The following is a 25,423-nucleotide window of genomic DNA, read 5'->3' as shown; positions in this document are numbered from 1 at the left end:
AACTGGCGTTATTAGTATTCTCTTCCTTTGCTAAAAAGCTGCAGTAGCCAGGGACTTTGACTCGTTCCAGCAGTGAATTCCCAGTTCCCTGGACTGGCTAGGCGCATAGTAGAGAAATCAAAGGTGCGTATATGGAAGACAAATGGCTTATATATCCCAAATTTGCCCTTGTCCTTTGATTTTCTGAACCTGGGATTTTATACACTTGTCTTTTAGGAAGAGAGAGTGGCTGGGATGCTGGAGATAGGGTCAGTTCCTAAGGCAGCCAGAGAGGACAAGGCTTTCTCTATTAGTGGTAACACTTCCCAGAGTATTTATAAGTCTACAGCCAACAAAGATTCATCACCACTTGCAACGGGCCAGTTCTCTGAGACCAGTTTGAGGAGGAAAAGCAAGGATGTGAGTCCCTATTTTCACATTCTCTGCAAAATCCTTCAATTCACGCTAAAGTGTGACAAGAGAATGTCCAGTTTCTTTTTAAGTTCATTTATTTTTAGTTATCTCTATATCCAAAGTGGGGCTTGAACTCACGACCTCGAGATCAAGAGTCACATGCTCTTCTGTCTGAGCCAGCCAGGCCCCTCCAGTATCTTACTAGATGAGTCCAGTCTTGTCTAGAGAGGACATTATTTTGTCATCAGGAATGTCAAACAGTCCTCTTCTCTTGAAAAAACACCCCTGTAGAAAGGCTGAGAAACACCTGCTGACCAATACCTAAACAGATGGCAGCGAATTTCTGTACACTTTGTAGGTTAAAGAAGGAAAACCATCATCCAAAAAGTACATTCTGCCAGCATTCCCTTGGAAATGACCCCTCCTAGGTGCAGACAAACACAGGAAATACAGCTTGTCACTTAAATCAATAGTGAAAGTCAGTTTTCCAATTTAATGAACTTTAAGTCCCGTTTTCCCCCGCAACAGTGAAAAGGGCAAGAAATTAATGATCCTTGATTTTGTGTTATCGTCCAAATATTCATACATTGCAAAGTTTTTTTTTTCAAGATTAAAAATAATGTTTATTTATTTTGAGATTCAGGGGAGAGGGACATAGAGAGAGAGAGGGAGAGAGAATCCTAAGCAGCCTCTGTGCTGTCAGTGTGGAGCCCAATGTGAGCTTGACTCTAAGAACCGTGAGATCATGACCTGAGCTAAAATCAAGAGTCTGACGTTCAACCAACTGTGCCACCCAGGTGCTCCTGATATACTGAAAAGTATTAATCATTAAGCCATTATAATTTTTGTCCCGGTTGTAATTAATTTTTACAAAAATCATTTTCTATTCATTGGCAACCTTATAGTATTGGTAGAAAAATGTATCTCATGATCCAAACTCCAGACTATAGAAAAATAGCCATTAGTAAGGGGGATGCTATTTACTTTCCCTTGTTATTTTTTTTTTAAATAATCCCCCCCTGCCCCGCAAACTGAAAGTCTACACACCTTTATCGTGTTCCAGGCCTCCAAGAGTATAAAATCTATAAAATGGGATTCTCAGAAGCAGTAGCCCTAGCCCAGTATTATAAGAAGTGCTTATCTGAGGCACTTTAAATTAAAACAGGAAGGAAATCAATATTTCAGCAAAGCTACATTTACAAGTTGGGACCCGATGTGTCTTTAAGTGGTCTGAGTTAAAGCAATATTGCACCGGTCAAGCAAAGTAAATCAAGACATCTCCCAAAAGGTGGTAGAGTAAGAAAAATGCCAATTTAATCATTTACTTTAGCAGGCAAGCAATTTGTAAACATTCAGTAGCGGCAGCATCCAAGTTACAAACAATTTAAAAAGAAACCAAGATTAGTGATTATAATCGTTCCTTCCCTTTCCCCAAAAGAAAAAAAGAAAAGAGAAAAGATCTGGAAAGGAATGCCTGAAAACACTACAAACATGGAACATTCAGTTATGTCTTCTATCAGCCTTCTATGCGTCCTCTCTGTGTTTTATTTTTAAAGATGTATCTACTCCTAAAATGCATTATCTTGCAATAACTTGTACGTGAGTGTTTGCAATCTAGGAAGTGGTTCCTGCACACGGATGTGCACGTATCACCTCAGTTCAGATCCCATTCGCGAAGGGAATATTTATGTCTTGATTCAATGCTTCTTTGACTTCGAGTGGCAGGGTGTCAAAAAGATGGTCTTCCACAACAAGCCCGCTTTTCTTGAGCAGGCGACACTGGCCCAGCTGGGCTGGCAGGCGGTCCAAGCAGTTGCCCTTCAGCTCCAGCTGAGTGAGCTGGGAGAGCTGACCAATCTTCTCGGGGAGGAAGGTGATGCAGTTTTGCCCCAGATTCAAAGTCCTCAACTTCACGCATTTGAACAACTGTTTTGGCAGAATGTCCACTTTGTTCCCGGTGATATGCAAATGCTGCAGGTTCTGAAGCAATCCTATTTCTATGGGAATCGCCGAAATGTTGTTGTAGCTCACGTCTAAGCATCTGAGTTTCTGTAAACTGAACACTGCCACCGGTAAGGATTCGAGCTTGTTGTTAGAGAAATAAAGTGATTCCAAGTTTTTGACGTGGGTGATGGAGGGAGGAATGGTGGCAATCTTATTATGCCATAATTTTAAACACGTCAGTCGTTTTAAATGCTGGAAACTGATGATCTCCTCAATTGTGCGTATGTTATTCGATTTTAAATCCAGTTCCTGCAAATTTGAGAGGCTGAAAATAGCATGGGGAATTCTCTCCAGCTCACAGTTCTGAAGTTCGAGCTCGGCGACATTCATCATTTTCTTAAGGCTGTTCAGTACCAAGAGTTTAGTGCCGTCATTGTGAATGACTAACTTTGTAAGATGCGGAGCCACATCTGTAATGTTGGAGGGAACTTTGGTCAAGTTACTCTTCACGTGGAGAATCTTAAGGTGCCGCAACTCTCGGAGAGATTCAAGTCCGATCATCTTATTGTTTTCAGAGTTCAAATTGCCTATCAAGTATAACTCTCGAAGGTTTTTGAGCAAATATACCCAGGCAGGAATTTCTGCCACATCGGTGAACTTCACATGAAGGCATCTCAAGTGATCTCGGAGAAAGCTAAAAGCAGTCTGTTCCACTTTTGCAGGGCAGTGGCAGAGGTGAAGCTCTTGGAGGTTAGTCATCTGAGAAATCTTAGCGGGAATTTTAGCTTCCGGAATCAGTTCAAGTTTGAGCACATCCAGGTCTGTGAGGTCAAAGACAGCATCGGGCACGCCTGACAGCATAAACAGATGCAGCTCCTGCTTGTCCTGGGCGTTGCGGGACACGTGCTGCCTGAGTTTTTCAAACGTCCACTCGTGGTTCAAACTGATTTCCCTAAGTTTATTTTCACTGACTTCCGACAAGAACACACCAAAGCGCTTCGAATAGAGCTGGTCATATTGGTCTACCATGTGTAGAAGGAACGCAAAATCATTCTTGACATCTGGAATGTCACTGAAGCTGCTCTCTTCTCTGACTTTTTCAAAAGAATATTCCTTTAAAGGTATCCTGAATAACCAGAAGAGAGTGTAGAGGCAGATAAAACCATAAACACAAATAATGGATATGTAACTGATGAGAAGCTTTTTCAGCATGTAAGCCATATTGTGGGTGCACTCAAATACCTCGTAACCAGTCAGGTGCTCCACTTTGGGCTTGCAGACGTGTTCAAAGCTGATTGCGTTGACAAAGTTTGCGGTATAGCAGAGGATAAAAATGAATTTGGCTGTTTTGATAAATGTTTGGACCACGTAGAGCTTATAGATCAAGTCACTGTCTTCCACGTGAGCACGGAACTTCCTTACTTTCTCGAACAGGGCTTTGGCCTGCTCCCCATCTTTTTTATCAAGGATGGTCATGCTGGGGACTTCGATCACAGGCTTCTCGGCTGAAAATTTGAAGCCTGTTTTGTTGATCATCGGGGTACTGGCACTGGGGCTCCCTTCATCACTGCTGGTAGACACATGCTTTGGTAGAGTCTGGGCACCTGTTATTCTCTGCTTGTTTTCCTCCGAGTCTTCGCACGCTGTCTCAGACAACGCTTTAGTAGTCCACGGAGACTCAAAGCACTTTCCTAATATTGAAACAAAATGTTCTACTTTTGAGCATGTTTTTGGATATTTGAACCAAAAGTTGCTACTGACCATGAGAATAATAGTATGTATAAGAGCAAGGTATGGAAAGTACTTAGAATACCACGGAAGGGCCAGATGGTAACACATCTGATTAATAAATACGTATTGCTGAAAATCCAAGTTTGTTTTTCGGCCTGTTGGATCCTTCTTCTCTTTCTTTGTCTCCTGATTTGAAACTGTCGAATCTGTGTGAGGGTATGTGGCTCTGAGAGGTATGTCAGGTGTCACAGCAGATGTGCCAAAGGAAATGTCACTTGTCGTCCGCCCATCTTGGTCTTGGTCAGTGGCTGCTTCCATCTTGGGGATATTGGTGGTAACGTCGGCATTTCCCGGTGGGGTGTGTGCCTTTGAATTTACAGGAGATGGCAATACCGGCAAGCAGACCACCTGATCTTTGGTAAGTTGCATGGTTCCCGCAAAGATGGCTACCATCAACATAACGACAGCCAGGTAATCCATAAACACGTCCCACCATGGTTTCAGGATTCGGTAAGTTGGTTGAATGTCATTAAGTGAAGCAACTTCCGCAAGGGTAAACATTCCTAGAAAACAAGGAAACGAAAGACTTTATTACAAAGATACAAGTGAAAACATTAAGTAGAAAACAAAACAAGACAAAACCCAACACTTTACTTGCACCAAAGTAAAGTTTTCTCATCCACATCCTAGCTTTTTATCCAAGATAGGTATAGTAGTAAATAAACTAAAAGGAACGAACACATATGAGAAAAATCGCGGTCTGTTGTAGCTTTTCTCTCCTAGCCCAAGAGAAGAGAAAAAAATGGGAGAGGAATAATAAGAATGCCTACTAGGTAAGAAATTACAACACTTTGCTGAAGGTCTACAAGGGTTAGAGTAGAAATGGAGGCAGGAGCGGGGGCAGTTTGAGAACTATTTTAGGGATAGAACTGAAACGTCTTGTAACTTCCTGGACCATGAAGAAGGATATGAGAACAAGATGGTATTTGCTGTGGACTGGACTGATTTAAGGTTAAGACTGGAGTTTTAGGGAGAGGAGTGAGATGACTTTTATTTTGTTCAAGCCAAAATGGAATGGTCCGTGTACACTATTAAATTCTAGATAGCCTGTGTACCAGACTCAGGCTTACTGTTTATGAATGGTGAATGGTGTGCTTCTCCAAGCCTGGGGATGTTTACTTCTAAGGGTTATTCGGAAAGCTTAGATTAAGTAAGGACTATAAAGCTCTTATCACTCTGGTGGAAATGCGCCACAGACAGTTGAAATTAAGGGTCCAGAGTTTAAGAGGAGTCTTATTATACATACTTGGGATTTATCAATATATGTAAACTGAAACTATGGCTTTGGATACAGCACCTGTGGAAAGCATGTGGAAGGAGAAGAGGGTCAAAGACACAGGTGGAATGATCAGTGACATGACACCAAATAGGTCAGGCCCTGTAAGACCTTTGATCTCTACCAATACGGGTGAGCCCAGAAGCAATGAAGGGAATTCCAGCACCAGGACACCTGAAAATGTGGTCACCATTCACTGACAGCTGGCAGCTTTACAGTCTTGAAACTATACAAAGAGTCAAAGTACCAAGGACAATCATCCTAGAAATAACCAAGAAAAACACAATGTTTATAGGGTAAGTAGTAGGAATGGGTTTCTGTAATCATATATGTGAAACAGGTGTTTATCTTCTTGAATTTGAAGTTTCAACTTCTTTATTTTATTTCTTATTATTTTAGAGAGAGGGAGGGAGGGGCAAAGACAGAGGGAGAGAGAGAATCTTAAAAGCAGGCTCCACGCTCAGTTCAGAGCTCAACTTGGAGCTTGAGCTCATGACCTTGAGCCGATGACCTGAGCCGAAATCAAGAGTCAGACGCTTAATCGACTGAGCCACCCAGGCACTGCTGGAAGTTGAAACTTCTTGAAAAGGAACTTTACTATATTCTACTTTCTCGAGATGCTCTCAGGTTCCAACGTTCATATATAAAATGACTTATTTCTTTGAAAAGCTAGTAAAAAACAAAAAGATAAAAGGCCAGGTGAATATCTAAAGTTCTGGGAATACATTATACATTATTTTTTTAAATAAAGGAAGAAAAATTTTTATCTTACAAAAGTTGCCTGGTATGCTGTATTGAAAAGGATTCTGAGGCTGACTCTGACTGTGGCAGGAAATACTGTTACATGACAGGTTACTAGTGTCTCCCTTGGATGATATCAGTACTTTGATTCTGCTTGTTCTCTCTGTTGTAGAGTAAATCTCTGAGAGTTAGGATGGACCATACCTTATTTTTTCTCTCCACATATCTGGTACTGTACAGAGGAGTCACATAATTTTTCTCAATAAAATACAATGAATATCTATTCAATTGTAACAGCAATTCTCATATTTGGAGTTGTTGCGGTTTTTTGGTTTGTTTTAAAATTATTTTTTAACATTTATTTTTGAGAGACAGAGCATGAGTGGGACAGGAGCAGAGGGTGAGGGAGACACCAAATTGGAAGCAGGTTCCAGGCTCTGAGCTGTCAGCACAAAGCCTGATGTGGGGCTTGATCCCACAAACTGCGAGATTGTGACCTGAGCCAAAGTCAGATGCTTAACCAACTGAACCACTCAGGTGCCCCTTGTTTGTTTAAAAGTACATGCACACAAGCAAGAATGGGGCGGGGGGGGGGGGGGGGGGGGGGGAGAGAGAGAGAGAGAGAGAGAGAGAGAATATCTCTTAATAAGGCTCCAAGCTCAGTGCAGAACCTGATTCGGAGCTCGATTCCATGACCCTGGGACCACAACCTGAACAGTAATTGACAGCCAGATGCTCAACTGACTGAGCCACCCAGATACCCCTGCAGTTTTGTTTTGTTTTTTTAAAGTGAAATGTCTCGGGGAGCCTGGGTGGCGCAGTCGGTTAAGCGTCCGACTTCAGCCAGGTCACGATCTTGCGGTCCGTGAGTTCGAGCCCCGCGTCGGGCTCTGGGCTGATGGCTCAGAGCCTGGAGCCTGTTTCCGATTCTGTGTCTCCCTCTCTCTGCTCCTCGCCCGTTCATGCTCTGTATCTCTCTGTCCCAAAAATAAATAAACGTTGAAAAAAAAATTAAAAAAAAAAAAAAGTGAAATGTCTTTTATTTAATCAGGTAAGCATAAGCCCAAGAACTCCAAATACAGTCAGACTATTTACTTTTATTTTGTGAAAATTGGTAGAAATCACATTTCTAGATTTCAAGGGCTTAAGTATGAAATGTCTGGCACCCAGTCTTTATTAAAAAAATGATCAAGTAAGTGGGAGACAACATCCCACTGGAATCCTTTTATTCTGAACTCTTGTATCTTGTGTGTGTCTACAGTTTTGTGAGTGACTGGGAATTTAAGCAAAAAGCAAGATTATTGCAATGCACAGTGGGCCACACTAAATGAGAAACTGTTCACCCACGTGTCACATTGAGCTCTCTGGTCCCTGTAGAGGATGCACAAAACACAGCACCGAGCCACAGGCTACGGAGCAGCTCTTACTTCACATACAGAGACTGCAGAACACAGCTCACAAAGTTTCTTCCTGGCAAAGAACATCATATGGTCACACCCAGGGACGATGGTTTTAAAGGGCCATCAGTATAACTAATAGAAAATATATATATATATATATATATATATATATATATATATATATATATATTTTTTTTTTTTTGCACAAAACACTTCTTTCTAGTAAGATTTTTCTTTACTCTTCAAATAGCTGTATTGGGCTCTAAAAGAGTCAGGATGTTTGGGTTGGAGGATGGAGGGGAGAAGGGAATTTTGAAAGTCATCCTGCTGAGACTACTGGTTACTTCTCTGCCTCCAGTCTTTTATCTACTTATTATTTAATTATTGTTACAGAAGTAGAGTTGACACTAAATGCTCTATTAGTTTCAGGCGTATAAGATAGGGAGTTAACAATTACATACATTACGAAATGTTCACCATGGTTAAGTGTAGTTACTATCTGTCACCAGACAATGCTATTACAATATTATTGTGGGTTTTTTTTTTAATGTTTATTTATTTTGAGAGAGAGAGAGAGCGTGAGCAGGGGAGGGGCGGAGAGAGATAGAGAGGAAGAGCATCTCAAACAGACTCTGTGCCATCAGCATGGAGCCCAACGTGGGGCTCGATCCCATGAAACATGAGATCATGACCTGAGCCCAAATCAAGAGTTGGACACTTAACTGACTGAGCCACCCAGGTGCCCCAGCTATTACAATATTATTGACTATATTTCCTACATTGTATTTTTCATCCCTGTGACTTATTTTATAAGTTGAAGTTATACTCCCTAATCTCCTTCACCTATTTCAGTCATCCCTGCCCAGCCACTCCCCTCTGGCAATCATCTATTTGTTCTTGCATTTCTGAGTCTATTTTTCTGTTTTTCGTTTTGTTTTTTAGTTTCCACATATAAATGAAATCATATGATGTTTGTCTTTTTCTATCTGCCTCCATTATTATTCTTTTTTAATTTGAGAGAGACAGAGAGACAGAGAGAGAGAAAGAGAGAGAGAGAGAGAGAGAGAGAGAGAGAGAGAGCAGGGAACAGGGCCAAAGAGAGAGGGAGACAGGGAATCCAAAGCAGGACCCATGTTCAGAGTAGAGTCTGACATGGCATAATCCTACGACCCCAGGATCATGATCTGGGCTGAGTGAGCCACCCAGGCGCCCCCGTGTGCCTCCATTCTTGACTTCCTTCAATCCACCTCCCACCTGCTGCTCGCCCTTCAGTTAAAACTCCTCTTCTCCCAACATTCTCTATGCCCTAGGTTGGTAACGTCTTCCAGTTTCTCCAAACAGCCGTTCTTCCCTGTATGTAGGTCCTCCCACGCATTATTACCTCTACTTCCTTCCAACTTCCCTTCATGAGGCTATCAGGTTTCTGTTACCTTTTCTAGGAAGCCCTCCCTGACCTCTAGTCTTCTCTGATGTGTCCCACAGGACTCTGTACCTCTACCCATAATAGCCCTTATCACACTGTGGTGGGCTGATTACTTGTTTGATCTCATACTAGATTTAAAATTCAGCGGGGCCAGGTACCATGTCCAGCCTCCTTATTCCCGTACAGCCAATTCCTGCCACCTAGTAGGTGCTTAATCAAGGAAAGACTGTATGGCTCTTGATGGTCATCTTCAGCATCCTCCTCCTCAAAATTCCTCAAGGACATTTATTAACTATCTACACATGGTATTGGCAGAAGAGCATTTTATTAAACTTAACTGCCACATTGCAACTTAGGCCTACAAGAATAAAAACTACAAGTCAGGCTTCCACATAAAAATAAATAGCTAAAAACACAAAGTAAAGAAACTATGGGATCCTTGTAACCAGTGATATTCTGTAGCTGTTAAAGCTTCATCCGTGGTTTTAAATCACCTGGGGCTCAGACTCAGGACAGGAGTCCCGAGAAGAGGAAGTCGATCACTTTCTCAAGAGGAGGAAGAAAAAGCTAAAAGGAGAAGACAGAGCATTAGAGTGCTATAACTTCACAATGACCCCGAATGGTCACTAGCTCAGCCCCCACATCACCCCAGGGTGATGACATCGGAACAACTGAGATTGGGCATGCAAGGGTGGGCTCTCATCCTCCAGCATGCTGTCTTCTCTGCCACTGCCCACCAAGGGTTCTGGGGCTCTGCCATTTCCTCCAGCCCACCTCCCTTTTTCCTGTCTGTTGAACTCCTATTCTTCAAGTTCCAACTCAAACTTTCCCTAAACTCCTGTCACATGGTCTAATAATAATCTGTTTCTAATGTTTGTCTCTTCATCCAGATGTTGAGCTCCTTATGGGTACAGACTGTGCCTTATTATTCACCCTTGATCCACTGTGACCTGTTCTCTCCCCTCTCAAGAACAGAGAAGGCATTTGGTGATGACAATGATGAGGATGAGAGTAATAATGGCAGCTGTCATGTTGCCATCTTCCTTCCACACACCAAACACTGTACTGGGGGCCGTGTATCTGGTATAATTCCCTGCTTTTGTGCAGGATGCATTCCTGAAAATGAATGTATGAAAGTTTAGAGTTTTAAGTTCTGGAGGATGAGGGAACAGTTCTACTTCCAAAATGCTACCTAGTATCATAAAATCCACCAGAATTTCTAAAATTAAACTGACAGATAATACCAAACGCTGGTGAGGATGTGGAACACTCAGAACCCTTCAACACTGCTGTCAGGGGTGTAAATGGGCATAACCACACCGGGAAACTTTTGAGTGAGTATCTACAAAAATGGGACATATGCATACTCTATGACCCAGCAATTCCCCTGTGAATTACATACCTATGAGAAACACAGATCTTCATCATAAGGCATGTACAAGGCCATTCCCAGCGGCACTCTCTGCAATAGCCCTAAAGTGGACGCCAGCTAAATGTCCACCACCGGTAGAACGAAAAAGTGAAATGTGGTAGACTCACAAAGTGAAGTATCAGGCATCAATGCGAATGAATGGTCTGGTTACATGGGTCTGGCCAGTTTATAAAATGCGATCTGTACACTTAGGCCATATGCCTTTTCAGGTATGTATGTTTTAACGTCAATAAAAAGTTTCAAGAAGAAACAGGAAAAGAAGCTGCAGCACAAACCCCTGCCCCACGGATGTGCAGTGACAGCGGACGGAGGCTTCGCTTTATTCCCACCCCAAGGCACACACCTGCTGGCTGGCGTCACAGGCCAGGGAAGCCCGTAACCTTCTGGCAGCCTCCCTTCACTGACTATCCTGCCTGGCCTGGGAGAAGTACTCCTCTCCCTGGAGTACAAAAGACCGAATCTGCTACGGAAAAGAGGGTGCGCAAAATGCACGAAATGTGCGAAAGCTGGGGTTGGGAACAGTCGAACGCGCACAGATGGAACACGAGCGGAACACTGCCTGAATTCCATCTAACCTTCACAACGTTACTCTCATCTGCTCAAGTGTTGTTATTTTCCCCTGACAGACAGAGGAATAGGCTTGCAGGAGTGACGCTGTGGAAGTCAAATAATAAGTGGTGGAGTCTGGATTGAAAAATCTCATCTAGGGCCAAACCACATGTTCCTTCTAGCAGACTATCCTGCCTCTCTTCCTTACTTCGCGTGTTTGCAGTTTGCAAACTACTTCTCTATAAAGTTCCTTGGCTGATTTTCACAGTAACTCCCAGTGAATTAGGCACTGCTATTGCCCAACAGTATGTGGAAACCTGAGGCACAAAAAGCTTAAATGACCTCCCTGGGCTGATTAAGTGACAGAGCTAACAGAATCTTTCATCTCCAAATCTCATTCTCCATCACCCAGTCCTCCAATGGCTGTGCTATTGGCTAACGGCTGGCTGCTGAAGGAGGGAGCCAACCACTGTGTTCAGCTTTGAGGAGACAGAGGAATGAAATTATGTAATCATAACCTTCCTTAAGGTAACCTTTCATGACATTCACTCAGAATTCAAGAAAACCATGAGCCAGGCACAGCGAAGGGGAATACAGAGATAACGTATGTAACTCAGTCTGTGCCCCCAAGGAGTTCCCAGTCAAATGGGGATGAGAAGCATTAAGTGTGCTATTACAACACTGTAAGAAAACTGCTCTGACTGGGTTAATACAAAATACAGGAGGAACAGCACAGGACAAACCCATGTCTGCATCTGATAACTGGGATAACTGGGAGGGCTCCACAGAGAGGTGGTTTCTAACTTGAGATCAGAAGGAGGGGGACCATCATGCGGTGGTGGGGAGGGGAGGAAATATAATTTTGACAGAAGAAACAGTGCAAAGGTGTGGAGATATTGGGAATTATCTGTTACAGAAACTACAAAGTAACTACAAATAATTCTAATGTTATCCCATTATTAGTCTAGTATGCTCCTGTACAGGTATCACATTTTATGGGTAAGTCATGAGATAGAAACTAACCAAGGCATGGATGGTTTAAACGCAGTCTTAAGGAAGTGCCTGGACCATAGGGCAGGAAACCAGTACTTTCCTGCAATGTCAGCCTCTTGATAGCTCTTATCTCAAGCACAGGGCTTCAATAAATGCATCTGTTATCCTATTTTACCCATCAAAAACTTAGTAAAAACTTCCTACCTCCCAGGGAGTGTTTCAACCATTAACTGCCCCAGAACGCAGTTAGCACTTTGAAAACAGAAGTTGCTTTTCATATACACGAGTGCACACAAAGTATATGAAATACATACTCATATAATATAGCGTATTAAGTACATGATGATCTTCAAGGACTTTCTCATGTGAAAGTCAAGTCAATGAGAAGATCGGTATGTAACTTCTGTATCTTTGATCTCTTTAGTGAATCAAGACTCAAAATGGATATACACAGGGGTGTCTGCGTGGCTCAGTCACTTAAGCATCTGACTCTTGATTTTGGCTCAGGTCATGGTCTCAAGGTTCATAAGACTGAGCCCCGCATTGCGCTCTGTGCTGACAGAGCCCACCTGGGATTCTCTCTCATCCTCTCTGCCCCTCCTCACCTCGTGTGCACTCTCTATCTCTCAAAATAAATAAATAAATTTTAAAATAAAGAATGGGTATACATGGTTATCAGCAGATATTTTTTTAACCCAAGGAAGGCACATTTAGTAAGTAAGTACATTCTTTGGGCTCTCCTTTATAATATGTCTTGTAAAGGACTTAAAGAATTACATTACGAGGATGAGGATTTCACATTCCAAGGCTTCTCTGTTTATGGTACATGTGAAAATCAGCTTAACATTCCTGTAAGCACACATTTCTCATGGAAATTGAAGAAAGCTCTTGTACTAGAAGTGAAAGAGGGAAGTTAATGGATTTGGCTGAACAAAGACGAATCAGAAAAGATTCAGTCTAAATTCTTTTCCGATACACAATTCTATTTTCTTACCTGAAAGTATGACCAATAACAACGGAATAAACCAATGACCAATAGCCAGGTTCAAAAATTAGAAGCTATGATGATTGGATAACCCTGTGAATATACTAACACTGAACTGTATACTTAACTGGGTGAATGGTATGGTATATGAATTATATCTCAGTAGAGCTGTTACAACTGAGAAGCCAGACCTCAATCTTTGTTTATTTTACTGCCTCAACTGCCTTTCAACAGAAACAGGATAGTGAAAGTAGATAGGGTTGTAGCCTAACTGTAGGTATTCAAGCTAGGCTGCATTCTAGGTTCAAATATGTTCTAAAATGATTGCTATTCCATTTGATTACATTGAACTGGTTCTGGAGAAAAATCTTTAGGACTTTCCTTATCCTCACTGAGCATCCATGCCTCATCTATTAAATCTTGGCAACAATACCTATCTCTTAGGGGCATGTATTGGAAACAACTCAGTTTTTAGGGTCTGACACAAAGGAAGCCCCAAAGATGTCTGCTGAATCTGAGTGCAGAAAAAGGATCACAAAGGGGAAAAGCAAGTCCATTTTAATTAGTCTTTAAGTGAAGATGATCAGGTAAATTTCTTGAATTTTGAATAAGCATATAGCACTATATACAAGACAATACAACTTTGTACTCAACTTCACTTCTTTCAAAAACATTTCAATTAAAATTACTTATTTTTTCTTAAGATTTTATTTCTTTTTTTTAAAAAAAAATTTTTTTTTCAACGTTTATTTATTTTTGGGACAGAGAGAGAGACAGAGCATGAATGGGGGAGGGGCAGAGAGAGAGAGGGAGACACAGAATCAGAAACAGGCTCCAGGCTCTGAGCCATCAGCCCAGAGCCTGACGTGGGGCTCGAACTCACGGACCGCGAGATCGTGACCTGGCTGAAGTCGGACGCTTAACCGACTGCGCCACCCAGGTGCCCCTTAAGATTTTATTTCTAAGTAATCCCTACACCCAACGTGGGGCTCAAACTTACAGCCCTGAGATCAAGAGTCACATGCTTCACCGACCGTGCCAGTCAGGTGCCCTACAATGGAAATTACTTGTATTAGGCAGTGGCAAATTATACTAGAAAGAGCGTAACTTTGATGCCAAAGACAGCGGGATTCAAATGTTGCTTTTTGTTCATGTTTATTACCAGTATAAACATGGGTAACTTAGGGTCTATTGGAAAACTTACATTAATGGGATTATTATTAACATATAGCAAAATCCCAGCATCAAAACAGAAAAAAAAAAAGGTCACCTAACTTAGAACTTTAAAAATTAATCCCATTTGCACCAGGAGGAGGCCTTCAACACCCCTATTAAAAGGAATACAAATGGTTCTCAAATGTTATTTAATGTAGAGTGTAGAGTAGGAAGAAGCATAAGAGCTTAATTAATTAACCTAATATATATATTTTTCACAGAGGAAGGAGTTTCCTGTCCAATCAGATACTAATTTTCATTTTCTTTCTACTGTGTTCTATGAAAACCTAGTCAGTTTTCTTGGCCAAAGTGGGCAAATGGGAGAACACTCAGACTGTTGAGGATCAAATTCTCAAATCCTTCAGTGAAATAACTCAAAGCAGAACAAATTAAAGTTCATAAAGAGGTAATAAACTATCATCACTACAAGTAACCCTTCCTCAATATCCAGTGTGCATGTAAACACAGAAGTGTATGTATACACGCATGCACACGCATGCCACACCCAATTCAGACATCAAAATTCACATGATCAAAGAAAATAAATGGTTCAGATGCATAACAAGAGAGTAAGAATGTTTTAGTTTTTTCAGAGGTCTGTATCCCTGGTATTATGTAAGTATTAACTGTTACAGATGTTACATGGTATTAACAAATATTAAGGGTTTGGTATTATAATTATGCAAGACACTCTATAGCTGATGTAATTCCATATACAAATACGACTTACTTAGTGTTACTTCCTCTTAAAAGACTACGATAAGAAATTTTCTTTTAAAAATTGTTTTCTTTTGGGGTGCCTGGCTGGTTCAGTTGGTAGAGCATGGGATACTTGATTTTGGGGGTTGTGAATTCGAGCCCCATGTCGGGTGTAGCAATTACTTAAAAATAAAATCTTTAGGGGCACCTGGGTGGCTTAGTGGGTTGAGCGCGCCTGACTCTTGATTTTGGCTCAGGATCAAGCCCCATGTTGGGCTGAGCATGGAGCCTGTTTAAGGTTCTTTCTCTCTCCTTCTGCCCCTTCCAGGCTTGTGCACGCTCTCAAAAAAGAGAGACAGAGAGAGAGAAATTAAAAAAAAAAATTTTTTTTTTAAACATTTATTTGTTTTTGAGAGGCAGAGTGAGACAGAGCACAAGTGCGGGAGGGGCAGAAATAGAGGGGGGCAGGACACAGAATTCTAAGCAGGCTCCAGGCTCTGATCTGTCAGCACAGAGCCCAACACGGGGCTCGAACTCACGGACCTTGAGATCCTGACCTGAGCTGAAGTCAGATGCTTAACTGACTAAGCCACCCAGGCACCCTGGGAGAGAGAAATTTTTAAGAAAAGAATTAAAAAAAGAGTTTTCTCCTAACACGACTTTGGTCTAGATACCTCAAAAATAATTGAAAGAAAAAAAATGTTTAGGGACCCCCATCCCTTGATTTTACAAACCTCTTGCCATACAAAACTTACAAAAATCAAATTTCACATGGGGCAAAATTCACCCATTTTGCTAATCTCCAAAGACTTTTAATAAATCCATTTAACACCTGAAAGAAGAGGACTTTAGAAAATTCAGAACTTCTGAGCTACAAATACAAACTTACACAAAAGTATATTTTAGTACTTATTTGGAGTTTCTCTCTACAGTACTGCTATTCACAGAGAAAATCTACTTCAAAGGTAAGGAATATAACTAAATACATTTTAGTAGACCCAAGGCAAAATATCTTAGGAATTAACAAAAAATGTGCCAATACACTGTTGTGTATTTTCTTGCTTTTTCTTCTAGCTCTTAATAATAAAAGTCATGGCCCATGTTTTAAAGCTAGAAAATGAGATCTTATTTGTGGAACAAAAGAATCTTGAAATCAAAGGTTCCCACACTTCATTTTAGGCAACATCAGAGTTTCTTTCACAATTTATCACTAGCATTGCTTGACCAGGAACTCAGGCCACCAGAATTTCACAAATCCTTTAGTACCTACATACCTCGCTTAGTGTACCCTCTACTAGAAACTTCATTTCATTCAACAAATATTTACAAGGTATCTATATGCTAGGTACAGGTGCTGGGGATAAAAAGGGAAATAAAAGTAGGGAAAAATTAGTAGCTGTCCTTACTGAAAAAGCAGCTGAGAGGAAACACCAACAGAGAAAGAGGTATGGTAATGGCTTGATTAGCCCCTAAAAAGAGAGCCAACAGCTAACGGACCTCAATAAAGGTCCACACCATGAAAGCCATCCCACTCAACGACAAGTGTTTGGTCAAATGCTTTTAATACTAACTTCATCCAGTTTGTGAGGCAGCCAGTGGGATTTCTGAGGGGAGTTCTGTTTGCATTTCTAAATTCTTCCCACCTGTAAGATAGTCATCTTAGCCCAAACTGACCATTTTCTTTTTTCTTTTTTTTAATTTTCATTTTTTAATGTTTATTTATTTTGAGAGAGAGGGAGACAGAGTGCAAGCAGCAGAGGGGCAGAGACAGAGGGAGACAGAGTCTGAAGCAGGCTTCAGGCTCTGAGCTGTGTCAGCACAGAGCCCGATGCGAGTCTTGAGCCCAATGTGGGTCTTGAACCCATGAACCGTGAGAGCATGATCTGAGCCGAAATCAGATGCTTAACTGACTGAGCCACCTAGGTGCCCCTGACCATTTTCTTTTTAAGTTTACTCACCTTTAATATTGCCTCTCCAGAGTTATGACTGGCACATGCCTGGAACTGATTGAAGGAGAGTGAACTATCAAGGAGTTCCCTGATCCCCTTAGTACCTTTCCATGGTCCTGGGAAGTCTTGCCACATTCTGTTCCAGTTACCTTTAGGACAGAAAGCCCTTCTCACCACAAACCCACGGACATCTGCTCTGGATATAGACAGCTGGGAGCCTACCAGTCCTTATTCCTGATTTAGTCACAACTGCTAGAAAGCACCTGAGTACCTTGCCTAGTGCTCATCTTACTAATCCTGAGAGAACTTCTCAAAGTTAGTAACAGATACTCAGGTATAGCTACACTATTAAAAGGCTACTTGGCAGTTTATTAGGAGACCCCAGCCATCAGGACTAAAAATGAACACAGAGTTAGACAACTGTTGCTCATGATTGCGGCTGAACTGTAACTTTCATCTGTCTCTCTCCTTTTCTTCCTCCACTTGCATCTGAAGTCCTAACCTAAAGAGGAGAATTTCTTTTACCTGCATGTCCCCAGGCATGACACGGGAAAAAATTTAATAAAAGACGGAATCCTGGTGACCTATAACAGCATTCTAGCAGTGGGCACAGAAGGCACCGAACCTATGAGCCAAATACTGTTAATGACAGTGACATATAATCATGCCGAAGTCAACATAATCAGCTTTGACAGGAGTTCTTCAAAGTCCAAATGGACAACACTATACAACTCTTTTCAACGGGTTATTCTGAAGGTAACTTGTTTTGATAGACCATGCAGTTTGGCTCATGATTAAACATTCTGCAGAAAAACAAGAAGACAAAGGTAGGTTTGGGCACGCCCTCACCAGGAGATAAGACCAAGGTCTGATTCTAGAAGGAGGGCAGGTGATAAGCCAGTGTGAACTTTGGGACAGAGGCAAAGAGGCACCATTTTAGCACATAGCTAGGTGATATAAAGGCCACGCGGGAATGGGCCTGAGAGAGGCAGACTCCCTGAGACAATGAAGCTGCCAAAACCTGACTGTCCTTCTCCCTGTCCTCCTGAGGTTTTTCTGCCCTTCCGACCATGTACTGGATGCAGATGTTCTGCCCATATCTAACTGTGTGCGCAGTTTGCCGGAGTCAAGAAACATTTCAGTCAGAATACACGTCAAAGTGCTGAATAAGTACCTAGCACATGGTAAGTGCTCAGTGAGAGCTGCTGCTATTATTCACCGTGTTGAATAAGGCATTTTGGATAAAGGACCCTATAAACATTCTTTACTACTAGGTAATAAGAGAAGTTTGTCTTTCATGATGTGCCCATGTAAAAGCAATGGAATCCAGATGTTCTCCACTTAGCTGTGGCTTCCAAGAAATTCAGCTAAATTTTATATAGGCGTTATAACCATTAACCCTTGGCCTGAATCTTTGTTTATGTATTCACTCCCTCATCCCTCCATCCATGAAAGAGGTCTGTGTAAGTTCCTGGAGAAACTCTGGTGAGCACATCCGGACAGATTTCCTTTCTCATAGAGCGCACAGTGTAGGAGAGACAACTATTCATGGAATTGAAGATACAAAATGGTCAACCGAGAGGAGCTACCCAGCAGAGGACCAGACAGGCAGATTTGCCCTGCAGGGAGAGAAGAGTAAGCTTTGTGACCCCTTGCTTTAACAGGCCCCTTTCAAGGTCCTGCACCTACTTTTCCATCTCTAACTCTGTGTTCTTTTCCTTAAAGACAGCTCCCCAGTGTCAGATAACAGAAGATCCTGACCTTCCCCTGCTTGCATGGCATCATGAAGGTGGATAATAGGGGCTTTTCCTCCAGCTGGCAAGGTCAAGGAAGAAGTCCTGAGTGGAGCCAGGTGTGGACAGAGTGCGGGGGTGCTAGGCCAGATGAGGAAAGAGCCTCTGAGGAACTGAGGTGTCGGCAGCCAGCAGGCAGCCTGCAGTAAGCCATAGGGAAGTTTCTGATGTTATCAAACTAAGGGCAGCAGGGAGCCACTGATGTGTTCTGAGCTGGAGATGGGAGGTGGGTGAAAATCGGGATTGTGTCTTTTCAAAGATTGCTGTGGGCCTCAGGGAAAGGCTAGTGATGGAAGACATGAGATTAGGAATGCAGCTACTGATTACTCTGGGCAACAGATGACGGTGAAGACTGGACTGTGGGTGGACAAGGGGCGGAGACGGTAGCCTGGATGACTTATGAGCCAACAAGCTGAAGAAGTAACAATCGGACTTAATGGACTGGGTGAGGAAGGCAAAGGAGAGAAAGATGTCAGGGATGACCCCCAGATTTCTTTCAATTCTCTACTTCATTGTTTCATATGCTTGTTCTTTTAGATCCATTTACAGGATTTCATGTTTTCCTAAACCCTTCAAATCTTCTTTTTCCCCTCCACGCATCTTCCAGAATCCTTTATTTCTTCTTTTTTTTTTTTTTCCAAATCCTTTTTAAAAGTAAGCAGATTATATATAAGTGAAAAGAAATATAAGCCCTCACATGCTAGGGCATGAAATCTATAAGCAATGTTTGAAAAACACTGCTTTAGTGCTATCAACATACAGATGATTGGGAACTATGTTTTTACTGTACTTCTGGGTTGAAGCACAATTTCAAAACCAAAAATAGTTCTGCCTTCATCTATATTTAGAGAACACATACATATAATGCACTGCACTCTACAACACTATATGCAATATAATCAAGAGACAGCCAGTATATAATACTGTAAGAATCCTATAGTCAAAGCTTGTGATTTTTTGTGCTAATAAAACCTGTTTTCTGTAATAAACTAAAATAGGAACTAGTAAAAAAAAACAAACAGGGGCACCTGGGTGGCTAAGTCAGTTGAGCGTCCAACTCTTTTTTTTTTAATTTTTAAAAATTTTAATGTTTATTTACTTTTGAGAGAGACAGAGACAGAATGCGAATGGGTTAGGGGCAGAGAGAGAGACACACACAGATCCGAAGCAGGCTCCAATCTCCGAGCTGTCAGCACAGAGCCTGACGCAGGGCTCAAACTCATAAACTGTGAGATCATGACCTGAGCTGAAGTCGGCTGCTCAACCAACTGAGCCACCCAGGCACCCCGAGTGTCCAACTCTTAAAAACTTTTTTTTAAATGTTTTTATTTATTTTTGGAGGACAGAGAGAGAGAGAGACAGAGACAGAGACAGAGCATGAGCGGGGGGTGGAGTAGATCATGAGATCATGACTTGAGCTGAAGTCAGATGCTCAATCAGCTGAGCCACCCAGGTGCCCTATCCCAAGCGTCCAACTCTTGATGTCAGCTCTGGTCATGATCTCAGAGGTGTGGGATCAAACCCCATGTTGGGCTCTGCGCAGAGTGTGGAGTCTGCTTAGGATTCTCTCTCTCCCTCTGCCCCTCCCCAACTCACACACATGTGTGCGCTCTCCTTCCATCTCTAAAAAACAAACAACCCCCCCCCCCCCAATACCTTCATTAGACCTTTCACAGGAGATACAGAAAGGCAGCAGAGTTTCATTCTGTACTGTTTTCTTTAGGTTAATATTAAAATGAGTTTATATCTCATAAGTAAACAATAGCCAGGGAGTCCAATGGCTGTGAAGATGGGGCAAAGATATAAGGGGGAATAGTATGAGAACACAACCAAATACTTTAAACCTATACAAAAATATTCAAATGGCATAATTTATGCACAAATAATCTAGAGTCTCTTTTTACTGAACTAATAATTAAAAAAAAAATTTCAATTCCTGTAAGGTGGTAAGCATAATGGAGAAGAATGTGGCTTCAGGAGGTAGCCTGCCTGAGTTTTCATCCCAACTCTACCTCTCACCGCTTCATCTGTAAAACAGACATACAATTAATGTCTCACCCATCATTAGTGGTGTAAACCTGGGCCTTCATTTTCTTTTTCAATGAAGTGGGGATAAAATACCACTGTGGCAAGAGAGACAAAACATCCAGTATAATCTTGAACACACAGTAGGCATGCTAACTGAATGTTCCCACACACACCACTCTCCGAACCTGGCTCTAGATGTCCAGAAAAAAAATTAAGGAAGGTTGGAGCCCCTGAAGAAAGCACTGAGAGAAAAAAGGACCATGAAGGATTTGAGGGAGAAGAAAAAAACAAATGAAGAAAAAAGAATAGGGGAAAAAAAATCAACAACAACCCAAGATAAGAAGGAGGGGACTTCAAGATAATAATAAAGGTGTAAATCAAATACCGTAAAGGTTAAAAACTATCAAAATTCCTGGGGCGCCTAAGTAGTTCAGTTGGTTGAGTGTCCGACTTCGGCTCAGGACATGATCTCATGGTTCGTGAGTTTGAGCCCCGCATCTGGCTCTCTGCTGTCAGAGCAGAGCCCGCTTTGGATCCTCTGTCACCCTCTCTCTGCCCCTGCTTTGTTCATGTTCTCTCAAAAATAATAAATAAACATTAAAAAAAAAAACTATCAAAACTCTTAAGAATCATTAATGACCTTTGACAATCTCTATTACAGTGGAATTCATTACTGACATTCAAAACCATCTTATTAGGTTTAACAAAAAAAAATTCTCCCAAAGGTCAGCCTTCTAAAGTAATGAATATAAAACTTTATTTCCAAATTAGTGATAAACTGGTAAACTTGGCTGAATATAACTTTTGTCCTATTTCAAAGGGTTTGATAAAACAATGTTTTATTCAGATTCAATTTACTTAATCTTATTTCTAAGTGCTTAACATCTATTTGTGTTGCTCTTGTAAAAATTACAAATCATCTCTAGAAAAGCAGATCTGATAGGATACTTAACTGGTAGCCCTTCACTTGCTATAGTGTGTATGGAATTAATGGTCTTTTCCTTTTCCCAAATTATGATGAATTAGTGGAGTTTTCATAGAAAGCCACAATCATGATGATATAATTTATAACATTCCCCCTAGTTATAAAGAATTAGTGAAGCTGTAAAGCCAAATCACAATTGAATAGTCCATAGTTTGTAAAAAGTCCTGAAACTTTTCATATTGGGAAGGTACAATGACCTTACCTATACGTACAGTTACCTTAAGTATAAACAAGCATAATTTTTAATTTAGTACACTGCTACTTATCTTAGATGAGTTGCTTCTTTAAAGATTACATGAAATTACGGACCTTAAAAAATTTGGGGTATTTACTTTCTGAAAAAGCATGACATCTATTCAACTCTGAAAAAATGGCTCAAGATAACATTTTTGAAAAAAAGTGTTACATACTCAAGTACCAACGTATTTATTGAAGCATCTGCTGTTTTAATTGTAGAGATCATAAACAGTGTTCCTCAATCGATTTCATGTCATGGCCCACAGAGAAAAGGACATTTTTGCACGCCCTTGGGTAAACTGAAGAGGGTAAACACAATCAAGGCCGTGGGCTTCAGGCTCCACCCAAATGAGCGGATATTTCAACCATCTGGTACCCATTCCTGGCACAGATTGGCAACTGCAGACTAAAGTATATATAAGATATTTGATGTAAATTAAGGTCTAAAATCTTCCAAGTGATAGAATTTACCCATCTGAGGTGTGATAATTTTTGGAATGATTAAATGTTATTTTCCATTCTTCCTCATAAGAGCCAAACCCCAGTAAAAACAGATCATTATAGCCAAGAAACAATTTGCTCATTTATCTAATTTTACATGCGACACTTTAGAACTACAATAATGTGTAGTGTCTTGATGGACCAATATCATTAGGTAGAGGCCTGCTAATGCTAAAATGGAGGATGGCTGTTCAATCGCTCATGGACTCAGCATCAAGCACTGTATGTGTGTGAAAGTATTAAGGATTTGAGGTTGAAGTTAACTTACCTGGCCTATCACAGACTTCAGGAAACCTTTGTTGTCATTAAGCCCTCGAGCTCCTATCACTACATGTTATCAACAAATACTTGGCTTAAGTAATGTGATAGGTGCTGAGAATATGTATATACTAGAGCAAGACACATACAGTCCTTGACCTCCCAGAGCTTAAAGATCTGCCCATGCTTACTTTAAGTATGTATACTGGAAAACAGGAAGCATGAACCACTACCACCATTCTGCCCAGAATTATTTAGGGTCAACGGTCCTAACACATCCTGATCTAAAACGGCAACAAAGTAAGTGTATGGCTGTCAAGAAGCCTGTCAGAGCTGAGACCAGTACTATGCAATAAAAGTGAAAATATAGTTTGCTTTCTGAAATGGAAAATGTTTGAGTGACAAATGCTAAACACAAGAGGATGCCAGGAGAAGGTATAACTGGGACTAGCTCAGGAAAACCATGAGTTGTCACCTTTACAGGCCACCTGAGCTAGAAATATCTGAGGCTGTTATGCGAGGCTGATGTATCAATACAAGTCCAGATTTTTTTTTTTAATTTTTTTTTCAACGTTTATTTATTTTTTGGGGGACAGAGAGAGACAGAGCATGAACGGGGCAGAGAGAGAGGGAGACACAGAATCGGAAACAGGCTCCAGGCTCTGAGCCATCAGCCCAGAGCCTGACGTGGGGCTCGAACTCACGGACCGCGAGATCGTGACCTGGCTGATGTTGGACGCTTAACCGACTGCGCCACCCAGGCGCCCCGAGTCCAGATTTTTGTTAGGCAAATAATCTGTAGACACATCGTATCTTAAATATTTCATCCTATAGCAGTTGATTGAAAGTAGTTGGTATGTCAAGACAGTCTTTACAACTTTATGAATGGGGACTGACCTTCTATCATGGTAGTATGTTGCGTATTATAATTATTTTCCAGCAAGAAATCTAAAATGTTTACAAAGATGAAATAGATATAAACCATCTAAACAGTATCTCCTATCCATTAGGAAATGTGCAGAGAATGTACAGAATAGTTGTCCTATACGAAGCAGAAGGCCGCTGAAGCTGCTCGTAGCTTGGAGTGCCCTGCAAGGTGGGCTGAGAGCATCCGTATTTTGGCAAACACGTACGTAATTGTGCTATTAGTGTGCCACACCACACCAGCTGAGAAACTGACCCAAATTATGCAACACATTGATGGATGATGTTTGTTTAGTCATTTGACAGTGAAGAATACAGGAGGGCAGGATGAATGATAATTTCTCTTAGGAAGAGAATATATCAATATTATCTTTCAGAAAACGCTCTGTAGACGGCGATGAAAGGCTACCTGGAGTTGTACTGAGTGTGAAAATATAAGTGCCGAGACAAAAAGCCTGGAGGGAAGTTCCATGCTGTGTATGCTTATGTGTCTGGTGTCACCAATTTTTACCACAAATCCATTAGTTGAGGATAAGAGCTATAAACTGCCCTTTCCATGTTTATGCTCTTAACCGTGGATGGCACACCTTCTGGAAAGGGAAGGAAAAAAGTAAGAGGTGTTGAATCCCATTATTACCTACATATGGCAACTGCTACATCTTCCAGAGTAGGTCCAGATGGGGGAGAAAAAAAATCCCAAACACTCATTTTCTCCCAGTTTGACTCCCCTCCCCCACAGTTTGACTTTTAATCGACATAGTTCTTTGTTCCTGTGGTAGAGACAACTGACTATCCTCCAGAAACCATTCTCCCTTCCTACTTTTTGGTAACAGACACCTGCTACCGTCACCACTCAGTTGAGCCACATGTACTGTCCAGGTAGAGATCATATTTTCTAGTCTTATTTGCAACCGGGTATGGCCATGTAACTGAGCTGGGGAAACAGAATGTGAGAGGTGCCCGTTCACTTCCTGGTAAGCTCCATAAAGACAAGGCTACTTGATTCAGCCTTCCTTTTTCCTTTTTCCTGCTGGCTGGAAAAGGGAAGCAGGCACAACCTTAGAAGCCATGGGTAAGGCACAGCAGAGCTGTGTGCCAGCCGCAGGCTGCTCGCATCTGGACGGAGCCATTCTATTTAAGATGCAGCTGTTACAGCAGTTTAACTGGTACCATAATTAATAAAATTTCAAACTACTCCAAAATGCATCTTAAATACGAGGGTCCAGAAACAGAAAGATTTGGATATTCTCATTTGTGAGTACTTCTTTGTGGTTTCCCAGAACACGGAAGAGTGGAGGCTTTCCCAAAAGTAGGGTTCAGGGAAAGCATGACACTGTCAGATCCAAATTATTAAAAGGGCAATAAGGAACCCCTGGAAGGGCCTGAACGAGGAGGAGGGCGATGAGATCACTGCCCTGATTTAGAAAGAATTCTGCCCAGAGTATGGAAGTAGGACTTGAGGTAGGAAAGACTGGAAGGGGGGAAGTGAGTGTGAAAGTCATACTAAGTTGAGGTGACTTCCAGGTAAATTTAGTTTTTTAGCTTGAATAGCTAGGACTGGTGTAATACACTAAGTAGAGATTACTAGAAGTCACTTGACTTAAATCTCAGGGGAAGGATCCAGGATGGAATTATTCATTTGTGACTAATCAGTATATGAAAGATGAGAGGACGCAAGGGGAGTACAAATGGAGAAAAAGATCAAAGAATCCTGGGGATCACTACCATTTAGGGAACAGGTGGGAGAAAAGGATTCCGTGAAGGAGGAGAAGGGGGTCAGAGAAAGAGAAAGAGAACTGTGTTCTGGAAGCCCAAGGGGGCAAGTCAAGGATGTTAAGGAGTAAAGAGTGACTGGTGGGTTGGCAGTCAAGGTCACTTGAGACCTGAGCCCAAGCACTGTTGGCAAA

The 25,423-nt window shown here is 41.5% G+C and overlaps 1 protein-coding gene across 1 annotated transcript in view; it reads right to left on the bottom strand.

Annotated features, from left to right (window-relative positions):
* Positions 1-1,685: 1,685 nt before the first annotated feature.
* The window catches only part of LRRC8D (leucine rich repeat containing 8 VRAC subunit D), a 99,699-nt gene continuing 75,961 nt past the window's right edge, over positions 1,686-25,423 (bottom strand). The window contains exon 2 of the mRNA XM_043575531.1: positions 1,686-4,631. Coding sequence (XP_043431466.1) covers positions 2,053-4,629 — 2,577 coding nt within the window. The 5' untranslated portion in view covers positions 4,630-4,631 and the 3' untranslated portion in view covers positions 1,686-2,052. The remainder of the gene's footprint in view (positions 4,632-25,423) is intronic.

This window comes from Prionailurus bengalensis, chromosome C1, assembly GCF_016509475.1.
Source record: "Prionailurus bengalensis isolate Pbe53 chromosome C1, Fcat_Pben_1.1_paternal_pri, whole genome shotgun sequence".
Classification (NCBI taxonomy): domain Eukaryota; kingdom Metazoa; phylum Chordata; class Mammalia; order Carnivora; family Felidae; genus Prionailurus; species Prionailurus bengalensis.
The sequence above is the reverse complement of the archived record's forward strand: the minus strand, read 5'-3'. Positions and strand labels throughout refer to the sequence as shown.